This window comes from Porites lutea, chromosome 4 (assembly GCF_958299795.1).
Source record: "Porites lutea chromosome 4, jaPorLute2.1, whole genome shotgun sequence".
In the NCBI taxonomy this organism is placed as follows: domain Eukaryota; kingdom Metazoa; phylum Cnidaria; class Anthozoa; order Scleractinia; family Poritidae; genus Porites; species Porites lutea.
The window spans coordinates 33679008-33699554 of record NC_133204.1 but is presented as its reverse complement, the minus strand read 5'-3'; the positions used below and the strand labels follow the sequence as shown (position 1 = coordinate 33699554).

Genomic DNA, 20547 nt, shown 5'->3' with positions numbered 1-20547 from the left:
TTATGACTTCTCGTTCTTGGTACTTTATTAGTGTTTCGGTGCACGAGACTTGCTAGTTTCCAGCTTAATAGAAAGGACGTAGCAAGCATCTCTTCGCGAGTTCTTCGAGAAAGTTTCGAAAAGTTGGGACCAGAGCAAAAAGAGGAATTTGGGGTGGGGGTGGAGAGAAAAGAAGGTGGAGCATGCTTTAAAGAGAGCAAAGTAAATTTTACAAATGTTGACACGCGTCGATTTACAAATAAACCGCACCGTGAAATATTTAGAGGCGTTTTGCGGAATCGTTGGTTTTTTCAAGAAAGCATTTCCCCTTCTCCCCTCCCCTCTTCTTCTTCTTTCTGTTTTTTTCTGTAACGGGGGTTATTCTTAGAATAACCGTAACGGGCGAGTTTAGCAGCCTGGCCATGGGCGAATGCGCACTTCCATTGCGAAGCATTGCGGATGCAAAATTTTCAAGATGGCGGCAAAGGTCGCTCGTAGTGCGCACACAGGGACGCACACCACCTAACCTGGGCGAATACGGATCAGGACCGCCCTAAACGCAGGCTCATGCAAGGGCAGCGGAAGAATCGCAGCTGTAAGCTAGGTTCCCAAGCTTTTCAACATGGCGGTTTATTCGTCGTTATGCACGTAAACCGGTGTTTCATTGATTCAAAAGGATCAACAAATGTGGTTTCAAACGTTAAAAACAAGGCATTTGGTGCGCAGTTTCTCCACGGATAACAACCAAGGTTTAGTTGCAGGGCTGGAGTATACAGACAAGAAGTCCGAAGTCCATGCTTTGAAAGTGCGTACTTAGTAAACTTGGTTCTTGAGTATAAAGCTTACATTTGCTTTGAAGTATTTGGGAAAGAATTTATCCTTATCTTCTCTGTCGTTACTCCACATAAATTTAGAGAGAAATACCCCCTTTGTTGCTGGAGGAAGGAGTAAACACTGCATTTGTAACACACGAAAATGGTGGGATGTCATTGTTGGGAATCTGTCAGTCTGGAAAAGGAAAGTCTTGTGTGGAAATTAGAGCATGGGATGTAATGAGCTCACTTGGCTTCACCGCTAAAGAAATAACAGTACAGGATATTCAAAAGAACTCAATAAATGATGGCAAGTTTAAGTAAGTAGACACAACAACAAGTGTAGACTCTTGTTTGTTGTGTTTTAAGTGGATAATCCCAAGTGCATTAATGTACCCCTCCCCTCGGCCCCGGTTGAGAACCAATGGAATTCTTCGGGGTAAGTTATTATGAAAACTGAGGATTTCTTTAGGGATAGAGTAAACTAATAAAAAGATTAGGAATTCTTTGAGGGTGAAGCTTTAATTTGCATGAAATTCTTCAGAGAATTTATGTATTTTATGAAAGTCTTCAGGGGCAAATGCAGTTTTATGTAAGCATCGGGAATAAGAAGAAAAGGTTAGTGCTCAACCAGGGTGGTAGGAAGGGGGGAGGGGTACGGATGTAAAATGCATTAGCCCATTCATTATGCCCATCATGGTAATATTATTAATTGTTCAATTATTTGTGGTGTTTGATAGAAACAAGGAAGAAGAAGAAGCCATGTCCCTATTAGTATTTTACTATTGCGATTGTTTTAGTCGCTGTCCTAGTTTTAACACAGGTAACCAAGGCTCACTGTTTGTGTCACGTACATGTTTCATAACACGAGTATAAAATATAGAGAACATATGGGGCGAAGTTTAGGTCTGGAAATTTGCTGGAAAATGAAAATAAAAATCGATGAAGCTTACCATGTGGTGAGTTGTTGTTGTCCTTAATATGCACAGGAAGTTTCGGGAAAGGTAGTCCCCTTCATCTTTTCTACATAGTTTACACTTCTGTTATTTTTTAATATCACTGTTCCAAGAGAAAGAAAAGCATTTGTAGAAAAGGTGAAGAAGATTGTTTTTCCCGAAACTTCCTGTGCATATTAAGGACAACAACAACTTGCCACATGGGAAGTTGCATCGATTTCAATTTCCATTTTCTAACAAATTTCCAGACCGGAACTTCGCTCCTTATGTTCTCTAAATTTACTCATGTTATGAAACCCATATGTGACACAAACAGTGAGCCTGAGTTACCTGTGGTTTTAACCCATATGTTTCAGTGTGTATTTGTTGCCATTTCACCTCTTACCTTGCTGTATCAAGGTCACATCGCTCCTTGGAATTTCACTCTAACAAGGCCTCTATTATGGCCAATGTGAAAGAGGCTAATGAATGAAGAGGAGTGCTTACTTGAGGGTGTTGTTCAGTTACATGCATTTAGGTACACTGGACTATGCATCCCATCCAGAGCAGTACATTTTATATAGTATTTTTTTTACAGTAGTAGCAAAATTTATATTTTTCCAACAACTGTCTCAGTGACACCAACCATGTGAGGCTCTCTGGTCCAACGAAATCACAGGCAGCCCAGACTCTATATGGGATTTTGTTGGAATTTGAATTTTATAAGAGTACTCAATGTAATAATTGTATGGAAAATAAATAAAACATGTTCAAAATTCCATTTTTTGAAAAAATTGCAATAAAAATGACTCAACTTGCATTTGCGTTTTATGTTTTACTGTCTCTTTCTAGAGCCATTTCGAAGCCATTTTAATGAGTTTTAGTTTGTCTATTTTCCATACGTTCTCTTATGAAATTCAAATTCCAATGAACTCCCATTTAGATTCTGGGATGGCTGTGCCTTTTTCTGTTTTAATTTATGTTACATACAGTATCTGTACCTTTTTTAATGGAAAAGGTTTTCCGTTATTTTTGTTCTTCTTAATAGGGCTGTTGTGAATCTTCCAGAGACTTTAGGAACACACTTTTCTTTAAAGATCACGGCTCTTAGGGAGTACCTATCTATTGCCATCTCATCAGGATTAATTATTATTTGGAAGTGCAGAAAGGTACTTAGTACTGGTAGTTATAGATTTTTGTGTGGGAGAAAGTACTGCTTTTGAACAATGCTAAATACTAAAATTGTGTGGATTTTTTAAAGGCAAATTGAGGGGAGAAAAATGTGCATTGTGTATATAGGATTGCCAATGTTTCTCACATAAAACATTCTTCTTGAATTATACATAATTACTCATGCCAGTTGTTGAAAAAGATGCAATTTCTTTGTTTTTCTTGGCAGCAATAAAAAAAATAATGAAACAGTGTTGAGGATGTAAAAGCATTTTAATTAAAATTTTGTTACAGAAGCTGTCTGATAAGCAAAAACAAAAGTGTTTTCAAAAAGAAAAAGGGCTTGAAAGGCACCCTAAAGTTTCAAAAAATCTTGGCTATCAACAGTAAAATATTCATTTCTACAAACTCTAAAGCTCTCTTTATCACTCAGTATTGTACAGTTATTGTAGGAATTGTGCAGGCTAGATCTATTATTATCTTTTTATTCACAGGTGGAAAATGTCACAATCAGTCTTGAATTAATATCTGTAATAAAATCTACCATGACCATCCAAGACATTTTACTCATACGGGATGAAAATATGCCAAAGAAAGGTAATTTCAGGTGTGATTACAAACAGATTGTACTGTCAAATGCTGGGTATTATAATGTTACACCTTCTTGTGGGCTATATACAATCATGTATATTGCATTTACATTGTGATCAATTTTGATCTGTACACCTTGCCAACAAGCCAGGGGTTAGATTGGATTTTTTGAGGGAAGGGGGGAGGGTAATGGGGGTACTTGTGCCAGCTTTTAGGGATGAATTTGTCAAATGATAGCAAAAAGATGATGGGAACATTGTTAAGCAATCAAGTTTTGGTCACCTCTTAGGGGTTAAAATAAGTCAGTCTGAGCCCACAAAACAAGATTCTGTTTACTTACAAAGGGCTTTTAGGGACAAGCACCCCACATTTTAATATGGGAGTGTACCACCCCAGGGGTGCAGGTATTCCTTCATTACCAGATTAGAACACACTGATGACTTTCAGGTTCAAGCATGCTGTTTCTATCTCTAACAACTCTTTTCATGTGCATGTAAGCTAAAATCACGATTGCCAAACTGACTTTGTCTTAATTTCACTGCAGGTTGCCCATCGTTAGTGGTTGGTGAATCAGGAGGCATCAAAGTTTACAATGCAACCCAACAGACAGGTATATATGTTGTTAAGACACAAGATGTTCTTAATTAATAGTCAGGTTGAGCAGTAGCACAGTGTAGCTAAGTGACCTGCAATCTATTCCTTTTTTCTATACTCAGCTGCCTCTTTGCATCTCCTGTTTCAGATGTGACTTCTGAAGATGGCGATTTGAAGTTTGTTGCTACCCATATTTCTTTTCCTCCATCTGGCAATGGAAACACAGTGCAAGGTACATGTATGTAGACAATTGGTCTGGTGTTAAGCTGCGATTTTCACAAACATACAGACTCTAAAGTTCAAAAGCCGCCTTCACAATTGGTGCTGCCAGTCATAAGTATGATCACAAGCAACGGACTTTGAAACACAGAAAGACACAAAATGGATCAAAATCCACCAGGCACCAATCACAAACCACGATCTTTTAAACCCGTTGAAGTAAAGTTTTGTTCCCTAAGAGGTCCGAAAAAAGCAACATCGGTTGGCTTTTGAACTTGAAAAGTGCAGTAATTTGTTCCAAAATATATCTTGGCTACATTGATGCTACTAAACTAACTTTTGCACTTCATGTTCCTTTTGAATTTCCCATAAAACAGTTTGGATGTATTAGAGATTACTCCCTCGCCTGAAAATAACTATTGTTAACAACAGGTAACTGGGTAGGGTGATGATGACATTACAGTAACTACTTTTGGGCTAAATTGCATACTCGCAGGCATTTGGAGTAAAACAGTTACTGGATCTTGTCTTTATTTATCATAAATTATTCTAATCATTCCTGCAGATATCAGGTGTGCTTCTCCCAGCAGTTGTATCCTGTCTGATTGTTCAGGTAGACTATGGTTCCTTCATCCACCTCATCTCAAAGAGATTGTGCTTCCTAGCTCTCGAGGGGGTCATGGAGTGTTTGCTGTTCAGCCAAAACATGGCCAAACAGAAGGTAGGATTACTTACAGTATGGACTGTTTTTATTTGTTTTTGCTTTTTTTCTGGTACAGTGTCTGCTTTGTTTAAATCAACAAATCTTACTGACCAGTCTGACAAGGTCTCCGTTTGAAAAAAAAAAAACAAAATTGTTTTTAACCCATTAATCTATTCATGAGGTTATAGGGAGCACTCCAAGTCAATGGGTAGTGTGTTGTGAACTTTCATTGTATGCAAATGAGTCCCGAGCATACAGTTTATTTTTGGCAATGGGTTAAATGATGCGCCATTTTGATATGACTCATCCCCAATCAACTCAGTCTCTTATTTCTATTAAAAAGAGAGGTGCGGTCAAGGGAATTGCAAGAGATGCATGATGATTCTTTGATTAAGGACCTACATCAAACCCACAACTGATTCTTCACTATGAGTTAACTGTTGGCTCATAATGAATATTCAGTTGTGGCTTAGATTTAGGTCCTTAGGAATCAAACAATTTCCTTCAAGCTCATTAAGCACACTCTCCCATAATTACTTAATTTTGTTTTGCTATCATTGAGAAGTAAGGAATTAGTGGTTGTGATGTTGGTAATATCGCTTCCTAATTTGCCCGTCATTCAACACAATCCATGATCCATCCAATGAGTACAATACACTACCAGAGACCAAAACTGGAACCTTTTCAAAATGTTTTCAAAGGTAGCCCCCCCCCCCCGAAAAAAAAATAAAAAAATAAGATAAAAATAAAAATAAACCAAAAACAAACAACAGCTACTTTTGCTGTCTTTCTTCGTGTTTGGACAAAGGAGAACGACATATTCAAACCAAACCATTGATGCCAAAACAGCCACTTTCTTTAACCCCCCCCCCCCCCCACTTGGGGTTGAGGTAATTATTAATACAAATATGTAATAATTAATACACATAATTTGGGCTCAAATTTTGAATTTAAGTGCCGATGGCAAAGTTGTGATACTAACATGTCAGAAGTGACAAAAACAATGTTTTTACCGGTGTAACATTTACATTATCAAGATCAGTGGTTTTTTTATAAAATTGTTTCTCTTCTTTAGGATGGCTTGCCTTGGTCGATCAAGGCCAGACAATCAATCTGTACAAACTGACAGACATTCTCAAGAGTTGTGAATCAGGGTTAGTCGCACAGCCATGGCATACTTTTTTCTCTCAACATCCGATCACTACTCTATCATTTCTTGAAGATAATGTTCTTGCTGGATCATCAAGCTCGGTTAAATCCATTTCCTTATGGGTTGGTATTGACAACATAGGATCCGGTCGAGTGGAAAGCAGCTGATTGCTCTGGTCATGGTTAACAGTAGTGGAATGTATCTTGAGTGTCAAGTTTGGATGATAAGAATCTTGCAAGATTAGAATATTATAGCATCGTCAGTCGAAAAAGATGAAAAGTAAAAGAAATCAGAAATGTTTTAAACACTGCAAAGAAAAAGAGAGGGACTTGCTTGGATAAGTTGTTGTCAGTCAGAAGTAAAGGTCTTGGTGCATAGAAGACAATCCTTTCAAGGAACTTTTAATCAGTGTTTAAGAACTGATGAACGTCAACATGACCACGTCCAGCTTCCACCATGGCAGATATCTGTTTTCACAGATTAGCTTCGTATGGAAAAAGTTGAGCCATCTGAAGGATTGTAGCAGTCATAAATAATTTTAACTCTATGCCCTAAAACTAATACCTGCTTAATTCAGGATCACTGTTACCGCATATGATTTCTAAGAGAAAACTCACGTTTTCTTACCAAGGTGTTAAAGTGTAGTAACTAGTTAGTCCATAGCTAAGATGTCAGGGAAACTTGGAGTGTCACAGCTCAAACAATGTCTTATGTCTCCAGAAATGTCATTTAGAGCCCGGGTTTGGGGATTTTCCCCAGCTACTTTCATAAGAACATGGAAAAAAAGAACCAAAAGAAACTCCGAGCTGTTTGATTCCCCACCTACTTGCTGTACATTATGTATTTATACCCGGCAGCTTGAAATCTTAGTGGCAGCCCTGTTTCTCTTTTCTGCCATTTGATGGCCGGCATACCGACGATGTAATCTCCTCACAAATGCAGGTTTATCACCTGTATTTAATATTCTTTCAAATATGCTACATGCAGGTGCCACAAAGCATTATACATGTAGGTAACAAACTTGATTCCCATTGTTTTTCATTGGGAAAAATAACTCTGTGGACAAACCATTTCAGTCTATGGTAAAATAAACTGAGAAATTTACTTTACTCCAGTGACTGTTTGAGAAATTAAAAGGAACCCTTTCTTCCTTCTCTTAGCTACAGCCGCCTCTGGCAATCATCTGTTTAATTCAATGTCCAGGAACCCTTAACCCTTTGTATGCCTTGAAATTAATCAATTCAAAAGGATATCCTTTTACTATACATACACACTATAAACTTCATTTTATTTTGGGGTGGTTTTTATTAACAAAACCTGATGTACATGTAAATACTCAACTGTGAGAGAAATCAGTAGTCATTAACCAACTGTATCAACCCGGACCTACCCTGCCAGCAGAATCCCTTTTGATCTTTCTAGAAAATACCAATATTTTCTAGGAAGATCAAAGGAGACTCTGCTTGCAGGGTAACCTGGACCTGAAGGCTGTCACAAATTACTGTAAATGACCAGAAACCCCTCATGGGTTTCTGAAATGACCTAACAGATGCCTACTTCCAAATATACTCCTCTTTTGAATTATATTAAAATAATGCCCCCTCAACGCTTTTAAAGGTGTATTATACGCCCCTCTCTAATAAATGCCCCCTGTCTAATACACATCCCCTATACATTTTGTACTTCAATTTATTAATAGTTTACTCATCAGTGTTCAACAGTTTGAAAACATTACAATTTTTGTTGTTGTTCAGATTACCTTACAAAAATAATGTACTTTGTAATCAACTGAACCTGGTTACAGTTGTTTCATGACATCCAAAGATAATCATTTTAATGTGTCAGCTTTCTGGCACACATAGAGTCATTTCAGGCAATTTTTTTCTCACATTACATGTGCCCCTCTTTCTCTAACTACAAAGTCAGCAGTCAGCTCACAAAGCATTGCACAAGATGTTCATTCACTGTATCAACTTGAGAGGGCATAATGATTATAATCATGCAAACTTTACTTCCAATGGGATTTCCAGTGATCGTCTGTCGTTACAACTGTATCACAAAGTTCTGCCACAGCTAAGAAGTTCTTTGTACAATTACTTTAATTATTTTCAGAAAAGCACTTTCATTGACTCAGAGTGCACAATCAGTGATTGACCATCTCCTGTCTTTCTGCCAGGCACTTTTGGTCCTGTTGGCTTAGCCCAGCTGCTGCAGAGTGTAGTGTATTAATGAAAGTAGGAAGATCTGAAACATAATTAGAAAGTGAAAAGTATAAAACGGTCGCCTTTTTCAAAGATGAAAAACATGTACTTTAACTACAACTTTTTCAAAATATTATATAAATATTAAATTATTATTAAATATTATTCCAAAGGAGAAACAAAGGAAATCAGGTACCATCATGATGACAGGTTCGGAAATCTGAGTAAAAACGCACCATTTGTGAAGTGATTTGATGAGGAACTTCTCATCAGTTATTTGTCACAGCAGTGAAAAACACAAGACAAGACTCCTGAGGGCAGGTCATTTAAACTGACAATTCCACTTTGAGATGATCATAATATTATTTTCAGCTCTGTTGTTGATGACAGTTATGAAATGAAACCCAGCTGTGTCTTGTGACTGATACACTGTATTAATAAATAATTATAGTCCTTTTTAATTTTAGTTTGTATGTTTTGTTTTCTCATTTCAGACCATTTTGTCCAATGCATATAGAGTGGAAGCTCTCCTAATGGACATTCTTGTAAACGGACAGCTCTACTTATGGCCACCTTTATAAAACCCTAGACTGCAAAACAGTCCGTATTTTTGTGTATTCAAGTGCGCATGAGCAGTCAAACAAACGGTCTGGAATGAGGCTGAAAACATAGAGCGAGACTGGGGAGAGACGGTTTTTTCTCTCGTCTCACATGCCCATAGGGCATGTGAGGCTCGCGCGCTGTGTGCACGCAAGACTCTTACACCACGCTTTACCGATTTCTTTACTGATTTTGAGCAAAAAACCGACTGTTTTGCAGTCTAATAAAATCCTGTTTTAATCAACCCCTATACAAACTCTGCAGGGTCGGAAATTAACTTTTTAATACGAGCGCCAACTGGCGATCAAGTATAAATTTTTGGTCGCCAGAGGGCAAATTGTGGTCGCCAAAAATTCCCCCTCCCTTTTTTTCAAGTAAAAGTTTAAACACGAATAAAAAATGCATGGTATGGACGTTTTTGTGCTTAAAAATTGCAATACTTCTGCTCCCGGTACCAGAAAGAAACCGTACGTGAACGAGTGAAGTCTCATTTTTTCCACAAATTACTTTTTGGAGATATACATGTAAAGCCATCTGATCTAGAACGTAGGAACAGAAAGCTGTCTGCCCATGACTGTACCGGATCATATCAAAACTATTTTCTTCCAATAACTACCACAAAACAATCCACAAAACAACAACGAAACATAGCCGCCATGTTGCTCGTACGAGGCCACATTTTTTTTGTGCCACATTACTCGTAATGGCGGCTTGGAAACATTCAACTCGTATTGATCGTAGCTGTTGTGAAGGTATTATTACAGGAAGATTTGTTTCCCTTTTAATTAAAAAATATCAGCAGGACAAAAAGGAAGACACCTGTTGGCAAATAGCTTTTTGAGGTTTCAATTCTTAATCAGTTTCTCCGAACGTTTAAGTCCACAATAACAACCAGCTTTACAAGTCGCTAGCTGGTGACCAGCTATGAAATTCTGGTCGCCAGGACTAAATTTTTACTCGCATTGGTGACCAGGAAGGCGCAATTTCGAACCCTGCTCTGTATTTTTCATTCTCACAAGGAGCCAGTTCCAGTTACGGACACCACTCGGGTGTCTGCTCACGAGAGCTTCCACCATAATATCAATATGAATAATATTAATGTATGCATAATTAGGACAAAGAGAACACCACGTGGTCTGAATTAGGACAACAAAACATACAAGCTAAAAGTCTCTTTATTACAGTAAATAAGAATCCTTCATTATCATTGCTTATAAAAATATCCCATTAGAATGCCGCTGGTGGAATCTCACTAGAATAAAGAACACTGAATGATGAGTGCATCACACTTACTTGAGCTTGTTAAAACGTTCATGCAGTACGATGGAAAGTTAGTCTTAGGATCATCAAAGTATGATAGCACAAAGTCAAATCCATCCTAAGTTAACAAACAAATCAGTACAATGTAAATCTTCCAGTTAAGGTATTAGAACCGCTGTAACGTCAAAAATTGACCAAGCTTCTAAAATCGGTTATTTGAAAAGCACTCTTCACCTGAACACAAACTCCTAAATTTTTGTTCAATAGAAGCCGAGAAAATGAAGGCCAAAGTTGGTATCTAAGAGTGCTATCCTGTAAAAAATGATGATACTGGGCTAAAATCTGACACGATACTTTCCGTTGTTGACCGAAATGTTGCAATTTTCACAACCTGACATCAATTTCAAGCAAGCTTTGGCAATCTATAGCAAAATTGGTTTACATTTTAATTAATCCCCAAATAATAAATAGTACAATGGTCTTTGATCTTTCTTTAACATGCCTATGGCAAAAAAAAAGAAAAACCTTTTTAGAGACACACTGGATATCAAAATGATCCTTTCAAGGTTGATGACAGGTAAAGCCAAAGTTTAATGGCCTGTTATGCAAATAACTTCATTGGTAAGGCTTCATACAAAACATTGTTACGAGTTCAAACAAACATTTTCACCTAAATTTACGGGACGTTACTGTAAATTACCTCATGGAAAAATTGACAGACAATGCTAGAAATCAGAAGAAAGCCAAAAATATAATAAAATTTTTGTTCTTTTTAGCCTGCAATATAAAACAGGAAGCACACCTTCATAGCCTCTCTTGACAGCCTTATGTAATTTTTATTGTGGGAAATTCTTTATTATTACTTTGAGAAATTAATGTTTGAAATGAATGGGTTAATATCAAATCTAACAGTAACCTTAAAAAGCAACTTGCTCGAAGAAATAATGGTTTAAGTACTTGTCTAAACTGGCCCATAGTGGAATTGTAATTGTACTGTTTTTGTCCAATTAAATATCATTTCCTTTTCAATTTTATGGTGTGAAAATTTACTGTGATTATAGCCTATAAAAGTTTTCTTTTTCAGTAAGAAAAGGTAGAGAAATATGGTTGGAATAAACCCTCACCTCATCAAATGTTCTGTGTGGTAAAATAACCATTCTGGAATTATAACTTTGTACTCGCACATGATCACTATTTTCTGGACAAAGTGGGTGAGTAGTAGCCCTGAGAAGAAAAAAAGCACCAAGAAAATTGACTTGATGAAGGAAAGAAATACAAGGCAAGAGGCCCACATGGCCCTGATGTAATATAAATTATTGCTCTATACTGTACAGTAATGTTGTGTATTTCACCGATACCCTTTGAAAATCCTGGATAAACAGCAGACACATTTAAGACTTACACTGCATGCCATAATGTAAAGGGCATGTTATACACAAAGTTAGTATTGAGTCGAGGTGAATACAATGGGCGCCTCGAAAAGCCGGAAACCAGAAACTGGAATAGGAATGGGAAAGCGAGTGAGAACCGGAACTGGAACCGGAAACAGAGACGGAACAGGAACAATAAAGTGAAGGGGAACCGATACAAGAACAAGGACATCATTAACCTTGATATATTTAAGTTCCAATTTAATTCTAATTCAATTACACAAAAAATAAGAAAACTAGCCTGGGATCATTAAATTGACATGTTTGATAATTCACTAACTTGCAGGTACATTTGTAAATGCAGTCGCTCAGCATTACTTGCAGCTCAATAATTAATTCTTAAACTATGTACATATAGCTCCACTAAAACCAATAATCATGCCTTTTGCTGACAGGATATGACCATACATGTATGTTCTTATCAGTAATACTTTTCGACAGGGAACATAAATGAGGCGAACTCATATGCAAACTGTACATCAAAAACTATTATAAATAATTTTATGATTGATTATTATTTTTACTGGTATAATAATTATATTAATTTTAATAACCAACCTTGAAATAAGCACCATAGTCATGGACTGTTGATCAACCTGGTATAAGAATAAAAACAAGTTACACTGTAAATATAATTCTTTCAATTTAGACCCTTTATTGTCCTACAGTGAACAGAAGGTGCCCCCAAATTGATACCTTATCCAATGCCCTTATTCATACAAAGGGAGCGTCTGCAACTGGTAAATAGAAGCAACACAAGCATACAGCTGTGTTAAAATTCCTCAATGTATTTGAAATTGTATGAGTAAAAAAAGCCCCAAGTTGCTTGACTGTTACAATGACAACATGCCAGCCCAATGGGTTGACCCAGTAGCCTGGCTTCATATCAGAGAGCAATTTTGTGGGACTCTGGTTTTCCCTGTCAGAAATACATAACTGCAAGAATGATATCATTGTGGGGAAAACAAAAAATTAATAAACAAAATAGAAAAAAATTCAGTCACAAAGAAGTGACCTTGTACCTGTCCTCTTCTTACAAACACATAGTCTCTATTTCTCAGAGGGTACTAGGAACAAAGGGGATATAAAATGAAAGAAACAAACAATTAGCAAAAAATATAAGTACACGTAATAGTACTTATACATGTTATTTACTATCGCTGTTTTTTATTTGTCTGTTATTTTAAAATAATTAAAAATCTGTATACAACAAAGTTGTACTTGTAAACTGGACACCCACAGCATCATCACTCAGAAATTTAATACTGATTACTATCCTCCATAATAGAGCGGTTTTCACTTGACTGTCGAAAGTAATTGGTTTTGGTTTTGGTTTTGGTTTCACTACGCCCTTTGGTTGGCTAGCGTATTTACTTTGGTTTTGGTTTTACGACAGTCAAGTGAAAACCGCTCTAACAGTGGAATAATACTCAGCTGTATACTACACCTTGTGAGTGATTGTCTCTCTAAACAAAGGTTCAACCAGCTGATTTTTTGCTGCCTTGGCATAAGCAAACCTAAGTCGATTTTAAGGGCAGAATTTTAAAACAATGTCATAACAATTTGACAGAATGACCCAGAAGTGTTGCAACCCTGTGATACACTTGAAATTGCCATAGCAAAAATTGCCTTTATGCACTGCATATGCCCTAATAATTAATTAAGCAAAAGAGGTACAATCAGGGACAAAAGTAGTTGACACACTTGTTTAAAACGGGTGCTTTTAGCAAATATTTAATTCATCTATTATTTCATTCTTTTTAAACGCCGTAAATCCCCTCACCCCCCGAATCAATGTTGTCTGAAGTAAAAAAAAGACTTGAGGGTCCAAAATTCAACATTGATTTTGGGGGGGAAGGGGTTGGGGTAGACAGGGGAAGGGGATAGGTATATCCACTATACAAAAAGGGGCCATTTTACGGAAGTGTGTCAACACTTTTGTCCCTCATTGTCTGAATGCAAAATTGTGCTACTGCACACAAGTTGAGCCGTGCATGACACTGATTTTAACTGTAATTAAAGAAATCAAAGACATAATTATGTTATTGGTGGTGGGGGTGACATTGACTTATTCACGACCGAATTATAGGGCCAATTGGAATTACGTGATGACGTAATAAAAGGGCTGCGATATCCAGAATTAACGTCGATATGGTTTACAAGCTAAAAACTGACGCTGAAACTCGCGCACATGTACAACTTTTGATGAATTTCAAGGGTATGCGTACTGAAAATGTTTTTAATAAAGTGAATACTTCTCGTTCTTCACTTTATCCGATGGTTAAGACGCAAAAAATCACGGGTAGGGTAAGGATTGACGCGTAGTGGGGATAGTCACTGGCCGGCCACGGAAATATGGAGCGTTAGTGCGGAGCGGCTGTCACTGCGTCCAATATCGAAACTACGGAAAAGTGAAGGTAAATTCATGGCCAATTCAATAAAAAACTAAGGACAACGTAGCAAACATTGCAAGTGTCCACGAAAACAATTAGTTTCAATCCCACCTCGTGACACCATGAGTGACATGATAACGCAACGCAAATAGCGTGACATGAGCGCATATGTCTGTGTATTTGGACTGTATTTCTCAAGCGAAACCCTGTGTTTTTGTCTATTGTCGGCAGAGAAAATGAAAAGAGAGCTTTGAAACGTGAACTGGTATTTGACTCTCAAAGAAAACGACAGCTTAAACTGAGGAAAACACTGCTTCCTTCGTGTTACAACGGTTAACCACGTTTCGGCAAACGAAAAGTAACATTAGTCTGTTATGACCTCTTAATGTCGATATGTATTCTCGTGGTTAACCGTTGAAACTCCTTATTTGCACCACATCGCTGGAATTTTTCTCGCCAAGAATACGTATTGCGAAGTACTTTCTACATAGCGGAATCTTCTTTTGCCTTTCGTGAGGAATTAGCGCATAAAAAAGGAAAATTTTCCAGCGCACGGCCGTGATTGATCACATGTTATCCCGCTTTCCTTGTCATCAAGTGAACTTCTGGGCAAAAGTAATTGCTGTTTTGGCGATGATGCAAACTGGTGTGTCTATCTTGAAAACAATTTCTTTGTTATTCTGTGATTTACGAGCTGGGAAATGAAATAGTTGTCCATCCAACATCAATAAAAAAATTATGCCACTGAATAAATGGCAGGCGGTCATCTAAAATCATTACAAAAGTACATTCCAAAACCTGGTCTAACCTGTTCGACGCCTACCTACGCTAAAGGTTTGGATCACTTAGGTTTGAAAAGGTCTCCAAAAAAAACACACATCTATATATAGGGATAGCACAAACGGCTGGCCCATCATTTACGAGGTTCATAACCTGTATATATGATTGTTCACGTCCTTTCACTAATGGCACAAGTCAATGTCAAAAATATTGCATGTCCCCTCTGTTACTCCGCAGTACTTCATTCGCTTAAGTTAACTATTTACAAGAACAATTTTCATTGTACCTTAGTGTTTCCATCCTTTTTCCACTATTGATAATACTTGTGAAAACATTACATCCGCTGCAACGGCATTGATCACAATACAAATGATTTCCTCTCGACCCCACAGGGTATCAGGAACGTGCGCGGAAGAACAAGATTGAGTGATGACATACGCTTCGTACATTTTACTCTACGTATACTACAAATCAGGACGAAACTTTACAAATTGTTGTTTCTAAAAAAACAATTTGGCTCATAGAGTAACATCATCGCACAAAAATTCAGCAGCGTCAAAAATCTAGCCGCAAAACACAGATACATATTTCAGACAATCAGGGACAAAAGTAGTTGACACACTTGTTTAAAACGGGTGCTTTTAGCAAATATTTAATTCATCTATTATTTCATTCTTTTTAAACGCCGTAAATCCCCTCACCCCCCGAATCAATGTTGTCTGAAGTAAAAAAAGACTTGAGGGTCCAAAATTCAACATTGATTTTGGGGGGGAAGGGGTTGGGGTAGACAGGGGAAGGGGATAGGTATATCCACTATACAAAAAGGGGCCATTTTACGGAAGTGTGTCAACACTTTTGTCCCTCATTGTAGTTATTATAGAATTAAAGCTGTGATTCACCATCAATGCATCCTGGTAGACACCATGAATACAGAATGTCACCTATGTAAGTGTTTCACTGTATAACATGTAAATATATACTTACAGGAAATTTTGTGACCCAATGAAGCACTTCACTACCACTCATAGGATCCAAGTCAACAACATCGAGTTTTAACACAAATTGGTCCCAGACTGTCCGGTATTCATTATCAATCTATGACGAAAATCAATATGTCATCATTATAATATTTTTAGATTCATAATGATTTACATGTCACCTCTAAATCTGTCCTTTTATCAAGACATACATCCCCATAATGGCAAAAAATAATAATGAAGGTCTGAAGCTATCTAGAGTTCATGTACATGTAAGCACTTGACTAGTATTACTGTTAAACCTAATTAATACAGTCTGCTTGACTGCAAATGATGATAACAATACAGAGTGAAAAAGCAGTCACCCACAGAAATTTAAAAGGTGACCACTAAATAGGAGATGACTGTTTAAAATATAATTATGTACTGGTACAAAAGTATAACCTGTACATACCTGGATGTTATAAAAGGACCTTGCATTGATGTCATAGAAAGTGCCAAACACTAGAAATAATAAAAAAATTGTTGAAGTTTTCAATCTAATGACTCATCTAGGCTTGTGTAAAGGGTGCTCTCATGGATAAGGGCCATCCCCATAAATTGTTCTAGATAAAATCTGTTTTCAGGTTACATGTACACCTGTTGTCAACTTTAAAGGGTTAGCAGCCTATTTTGCTATGCTTTTAACCCTGGTATCAAATGAATACGAGGTGAACACTGCTTTACGGCAAAAATGGAGCTGACCAATAGCAATTCAAGCCCCAAAGGATTTCAACTCCCATGGAGAATAATTTTTCAGTTCTGTGCCCAGAGATCATGGGAAACCAACCATCTGTATGGCCTGTGTACAGAATACTACCTCCCCTGCCCCCAGCCCCACTCAGGAAAAATTGGAGAATGGGGATCTTTAGCCACTCACTAATCGTGCATGGGAATAATTTTGCAAAAATTGAAAAAAATAGATTCCATTGGCCACAATTTCTGTGGCTCATGTTTCACGTCACTTCAGTTCTCAAAATGTCACATGCGACTAATTTGCATCAAGTAATAATTGACAGAGTGAGACATTTTTATAATCGGTTTACTCTATACCAAGCCCAAGCCCTTATTAAAGACAAAGATCCTGATCTTTTGTAAGCCTTCCCACTGGATACAGAAAGTCCTGATTAGTTTAAAATAAAGACTGTGTTGACTGGTCAGACGTGACTCATACAGCTGTACATCGTAAGCTAGTGATAGTGTGAAATGAGACCTTAGCATTTGCTTGAGCAACAGAGGTTTTCTTTTCTTTTTAGCGCATAGATTATGCATCGTAGTCTATGGAGTACCATAAACTTTGACAGAACAAATTTTATTTTTGCCTTTGGTTCTTGCATTTAGAGGTCAAGAGGTCATGTATGCTTTTGAGTTCTTATTTCTGGTGGTTTTAAGTTTCTGTTTGTGATTTTCTGGTTGCCTGGTATGTTTTGACGACAGGCCCTAAAGCCAACCAAAATCTACGAGTAACCGACAATCAAATAATTTTCCAAACATTTCGGGAAAAATCACGTGGCCTAAATACACGATTAGCAAAAGTGAATCAAAGACGCCCCTTCTCCGGGAAGAAGTAAGTTTATTTTTTGGTTCCATGAAAATTCATGAAAACCCACATCCTAAATGTTTTCCATTTATTGAAGTCATATATTTTTTCTTGGCACTGAGAGCCATAAATCGGTAACATACAATGCACTTTGGGAATGATTCAAGATGGCGGACATTAGAAAACTGATACAGTGTAGATGCTGGACAACATGTTATAAATAAATGAATTGCTCTAACATGTAGTTAAGAATCTGAGTGGAAAAAATTGTGGATTTCTGTAAATTGATCCCTAAGGCTGAAAAAGTCACTTGGAAACTATTTTTCAGTTCCATTATTTTAAGACCATGATAACAAACAGTGCCAGAATCACTACCACAAAATCCCTGACTTGACAATTACACTAACACAGGAAGCCAAACTGTAATCCACAATAAAAGAAGTGTCACAGTAATCGGTGTTCCTATGGCACAAACCCACAAATTTTCAAGGTATCACGGCGATGGGGGTATCATTGGCCACCCCTACTGATTTTTTCAGGGGCATCTCGGCCGGGAAAATGGACTCCTTTCGACTTGATTTCATTTCCACAAGTGACGAACATGGATCCGTAATCAATGATTACCTCTAGTTAAGGAAAGTATTATTACATGCATCTTGATTTTTTCATGATACCTTTGTACTCATAAAGCCCTGAAGAATCAACAGGCCTTCTCCATACTTCCAAAAGTTTTTGATTAATAAATTGTTCCCATCCTTTGTTATCAGTTCCTTTCTCTTTGTGTCTTCTCTTTCTTTTCTTGTCCAATATAATATTCTTTTTGCACCTGAGAAGATTAATTGACACTGATTAGAAACTGAATACAATTGGCCTGACTAAGTTAAAGACATCCTTTATCATCACTGTAATCATGAAAGTTATTATTATTATTATTATTATTATTATCATTATACACCGTATTCACAAATGGCGGACACGCGGGAAAAGACTGGTGCCTAGCCATGAAAGCGAGGCGTTGGAGGGTAAACAAAAATTGCAAATGAAGTCTTTCAGTGAACTTGCAGAGTGTTTAGCACGGATTCCACCTAAAATAACTTTGTACGGACTTCTTTTTAAATACAATTACGTGGGATGTCTTCCGCTTTTAATGTTTAGTATTGATTTGCTGTTTGCAATCGAAACGGACGCGTATATCTTCAAGGAAACAGGATGATTTTGTGGGTTGCCGAAGCATCAGAAGCTTGACAAGTGGGCGATGGCTGGAGAAAAGCGGCAAACATGTTGGCCCAAACTTCACATTGAAACCGAGTTCGAAAGTCAGCTCACTGCAATTCGGTAAAACAGAAATATAAACAATGCAAATCTTGGTGGCAAGAAAAAAAGAAATAAGCGATGGATATATGGCCTACTTGTTAACCCAAGAGACGTGTGCCATTGAACAAAACAGTTCAAGTGGAGATGGAAAAAAGGAAGACAGGAAAGAAGGGGTGACTGAGGTTTCGATGAAGTTATGTTTGGTGTTTATTTGCCAGGACGTTATTCTCTGGTCTTTATTGATGAAGGACATCAATTAGAACTATCTTTTTGGTATAAATGCAGGAGCGATCAAGTGGAGTACGCTCAAAATTTCAACTTGTTACTACGCAGCAGACTCAGTAAGCCGGCCACATTTCATTTCAGCGAGTGATTTTCCTATTTCTTATCTTTGGCTGTTAAGAGTTTTAACTTTATGTTCCATAATATTTTAAAAGTGAAGAATACATAAATAAATAAAATGATGGTCGTCTTAAACGGATCCAAACTCGCATTTAATGATTCGAAACAGAAGCTTGCTGTGTTCAGTTCTGACACAAACATTGCCTTAAACGTTTAACCTAGTACAATGTGAGCTTTATACCACTTTTTTACCAAGAGCTCTCCGAGATAATGCCGTAAAGGAGACCAGGCAAATAGCAAGCCATAAGATTCACACACTACAGCTTCTAGTTTTGATAAAATTATTTTATTTCGCAATGACAAAGAAATCAAAAGATTTTAAATTTGCACTGAATTTGCTAAGCTCTGCCAACGTACCTCGAACAATTCACTCCAAAGCGACGGAATTAATATCATCCAAAGGAAGTTGTAAATACAGACATACATAGATATGTGTAAAATGACACTGACATGAATGAATGAGTCTCGTGAATGAATCTTTCACCCGCTCTCGACTTGACCTGTTTTGAGTAATGGCGGAGGTCTCTTCCGTTGACAAGTAGGCCATATATCCGTCGCTTATTTCTTTTTTTCTTGGCACCAATATCTGTTTTTACTTCTGTTTTACAGAATCGCAGTCAGCTGGCTTTCGTGTTCGATTTCAGCGTGAAGTTTGGGCCAACATGTTTGCCGCTTTTCTCCAGCCATCACCCACTTGTCAAGCTTCTGAGGCTTCGGCAACCTACAAAATCATCCTGTTTCCTTGAAGATATACGCGTCCCTTTTGATTGCAAACAGCAAATCAGTACTAAACATTAAAAGCAGAAGACATCCCACGTCATTGTATTTAAAAAGAAGTCCATAAAAAGTTATTTTAGGTGGAATCCATGCTAAACACTCTCCAAGTTCACTGAAAGTCTTCATTTGCAATTTTTGTTTACCCTCCAATGCCTCGCTTTCATGACTAGGCACCAGTTTTTTCCCGCGTGTCCGCCATTTGTGAATACGGTGTATTATTATTATTATTATTTGGTTTTGAGTCTAACCAATAGCAATGCAGTGCACAAAAAAAGAAAAAATATCTGAACTTGATCAAGGAAATGAGGAGAAATTAAAGATGTGTGAAATTTGCAAATCTCTCCATGAGCTCCCTTGGCATTTTCTCCAATGAATGCTCCATGTTCTTAGACATGATGAATGACATTTATAGCATTGTCAAAAAGCAGCAACTTTATATATAATCAAGAAAATGATAACTATAGCCATTAGAGCAACCTATTACATCTTTTGTAGTAGAAATAGGAATTGGGATAGCCCAGACTTAATGCGATTTTGATTTCTTTCCTTTTCTTTTTTCTTTCTTTCTTGTTTTTTTCTTTGAATAATCTAAGTACAATAATCCAAGCAGCATTTGTAAATTACCTATACGTAGTGAGATTTACAATATTGTACATTCAAAAACACAAATAAAGTTTCCAT

The 20547-nt window shown here is 37.3% G+C and overlaps 2 protein-coding genes across 3 annotated transcripts in view; one reads left to right on the top strand and one right to left on the bottom strand.

Moving 5' to 3' along the window:
• The first annotated feature begins 593 nt into the window (after positions 1 to 593).
• On the top strand, positions 594 to 8041 carry LOC140933361 (uncharacterized). Its single transcript, XM_073382902.1, has 8 exons — positions 594 to 784; positions 894 to 1111; positions 2775 to 2895; positions 3391 to 3493; positions 4032 to 4097; positions 4230 to 4313; positions 4866 to 5021; positions 6079 to 8041. The coding sequence occupies exons 1-8, from the start codon at positions 665 to 667 to the stop codon at positions 6318 to 6320; spliced, it is 1110 nt and encodes a 369-aa protein (XP_073239003.1). The 5' UTR covers positions 594 to 664; the 3' UTR covers positions 6321 to 8041.
• The window catches only part of LOC140933362 (stAR-related lipid transfer protein 7, mitochondrial-like), a 14412-nt gene continuing 1902 nt past the window's right edge, over positions 8038 to 20547 (bottom strand). The window contains exons 2-9 of one of the 2 annotated variants that reach the window (XM_073382903.1): positions 18048 to 18199; positions 16249 to 16298; positions 15802 to 15912; positions 12667 to 12711; positions 12203 to 12240; positions 11339 to 11438; positions 10248 to 10332; positions 8038 to 8397 (exon numbers count right to left, since the gene is read on the bottom strand). In XM_073382903.1, the coding sequence (XP_073239004.1) occupies positions 8297 to 8397; positions 10248 to 10332; positions 11339 to 11438; positions 12203 to 12240; positions 12667 to 12711; positions 15802 to 15912; positions 16249 to 16298; positions 18048 to 18199 (682 nt within the window). In that variant the 3' untranslated portion in view covers positions 8038 to 8296. The remainder of the gene's footprint in view (positions 8398 to 10247; positions 10333 to 11338; positions 11439 to 12202; positions 12241 to 12666; positions 12712 to 15801; positions 15913 to 16248; positions 16299 to 18047; positions 18200 to 20547) is intronic. The other variant, XM_073382904.1, reaches the window with a different exon arrangement.

Excerpts from the sequence above, each read along its gene's own strand:
- LOC140933361 (XM_073382902.1), top strand. The coding sequence starts at position 665 with ATGTGGTTTCAAACGTTAAAAACAAGGCATTTGGTGCGCAGTTTCTCC. Across the intron at positions 2,896-3,390 it reads TTATTTGGAAGTGCAGAAAG|GTGGAAAATGTCACAATCAG; the intron begins GTACTTAGTACT and ends TTTTATTCACAG. Across the intron at positions 3,494-4,031 it reads TGAAAATATGCCAAAGAAAG|GTTGCCCATCGTTAGTGGTT; the intron begins GTAATTTCAGGT and ends ATTTCACTGCAG.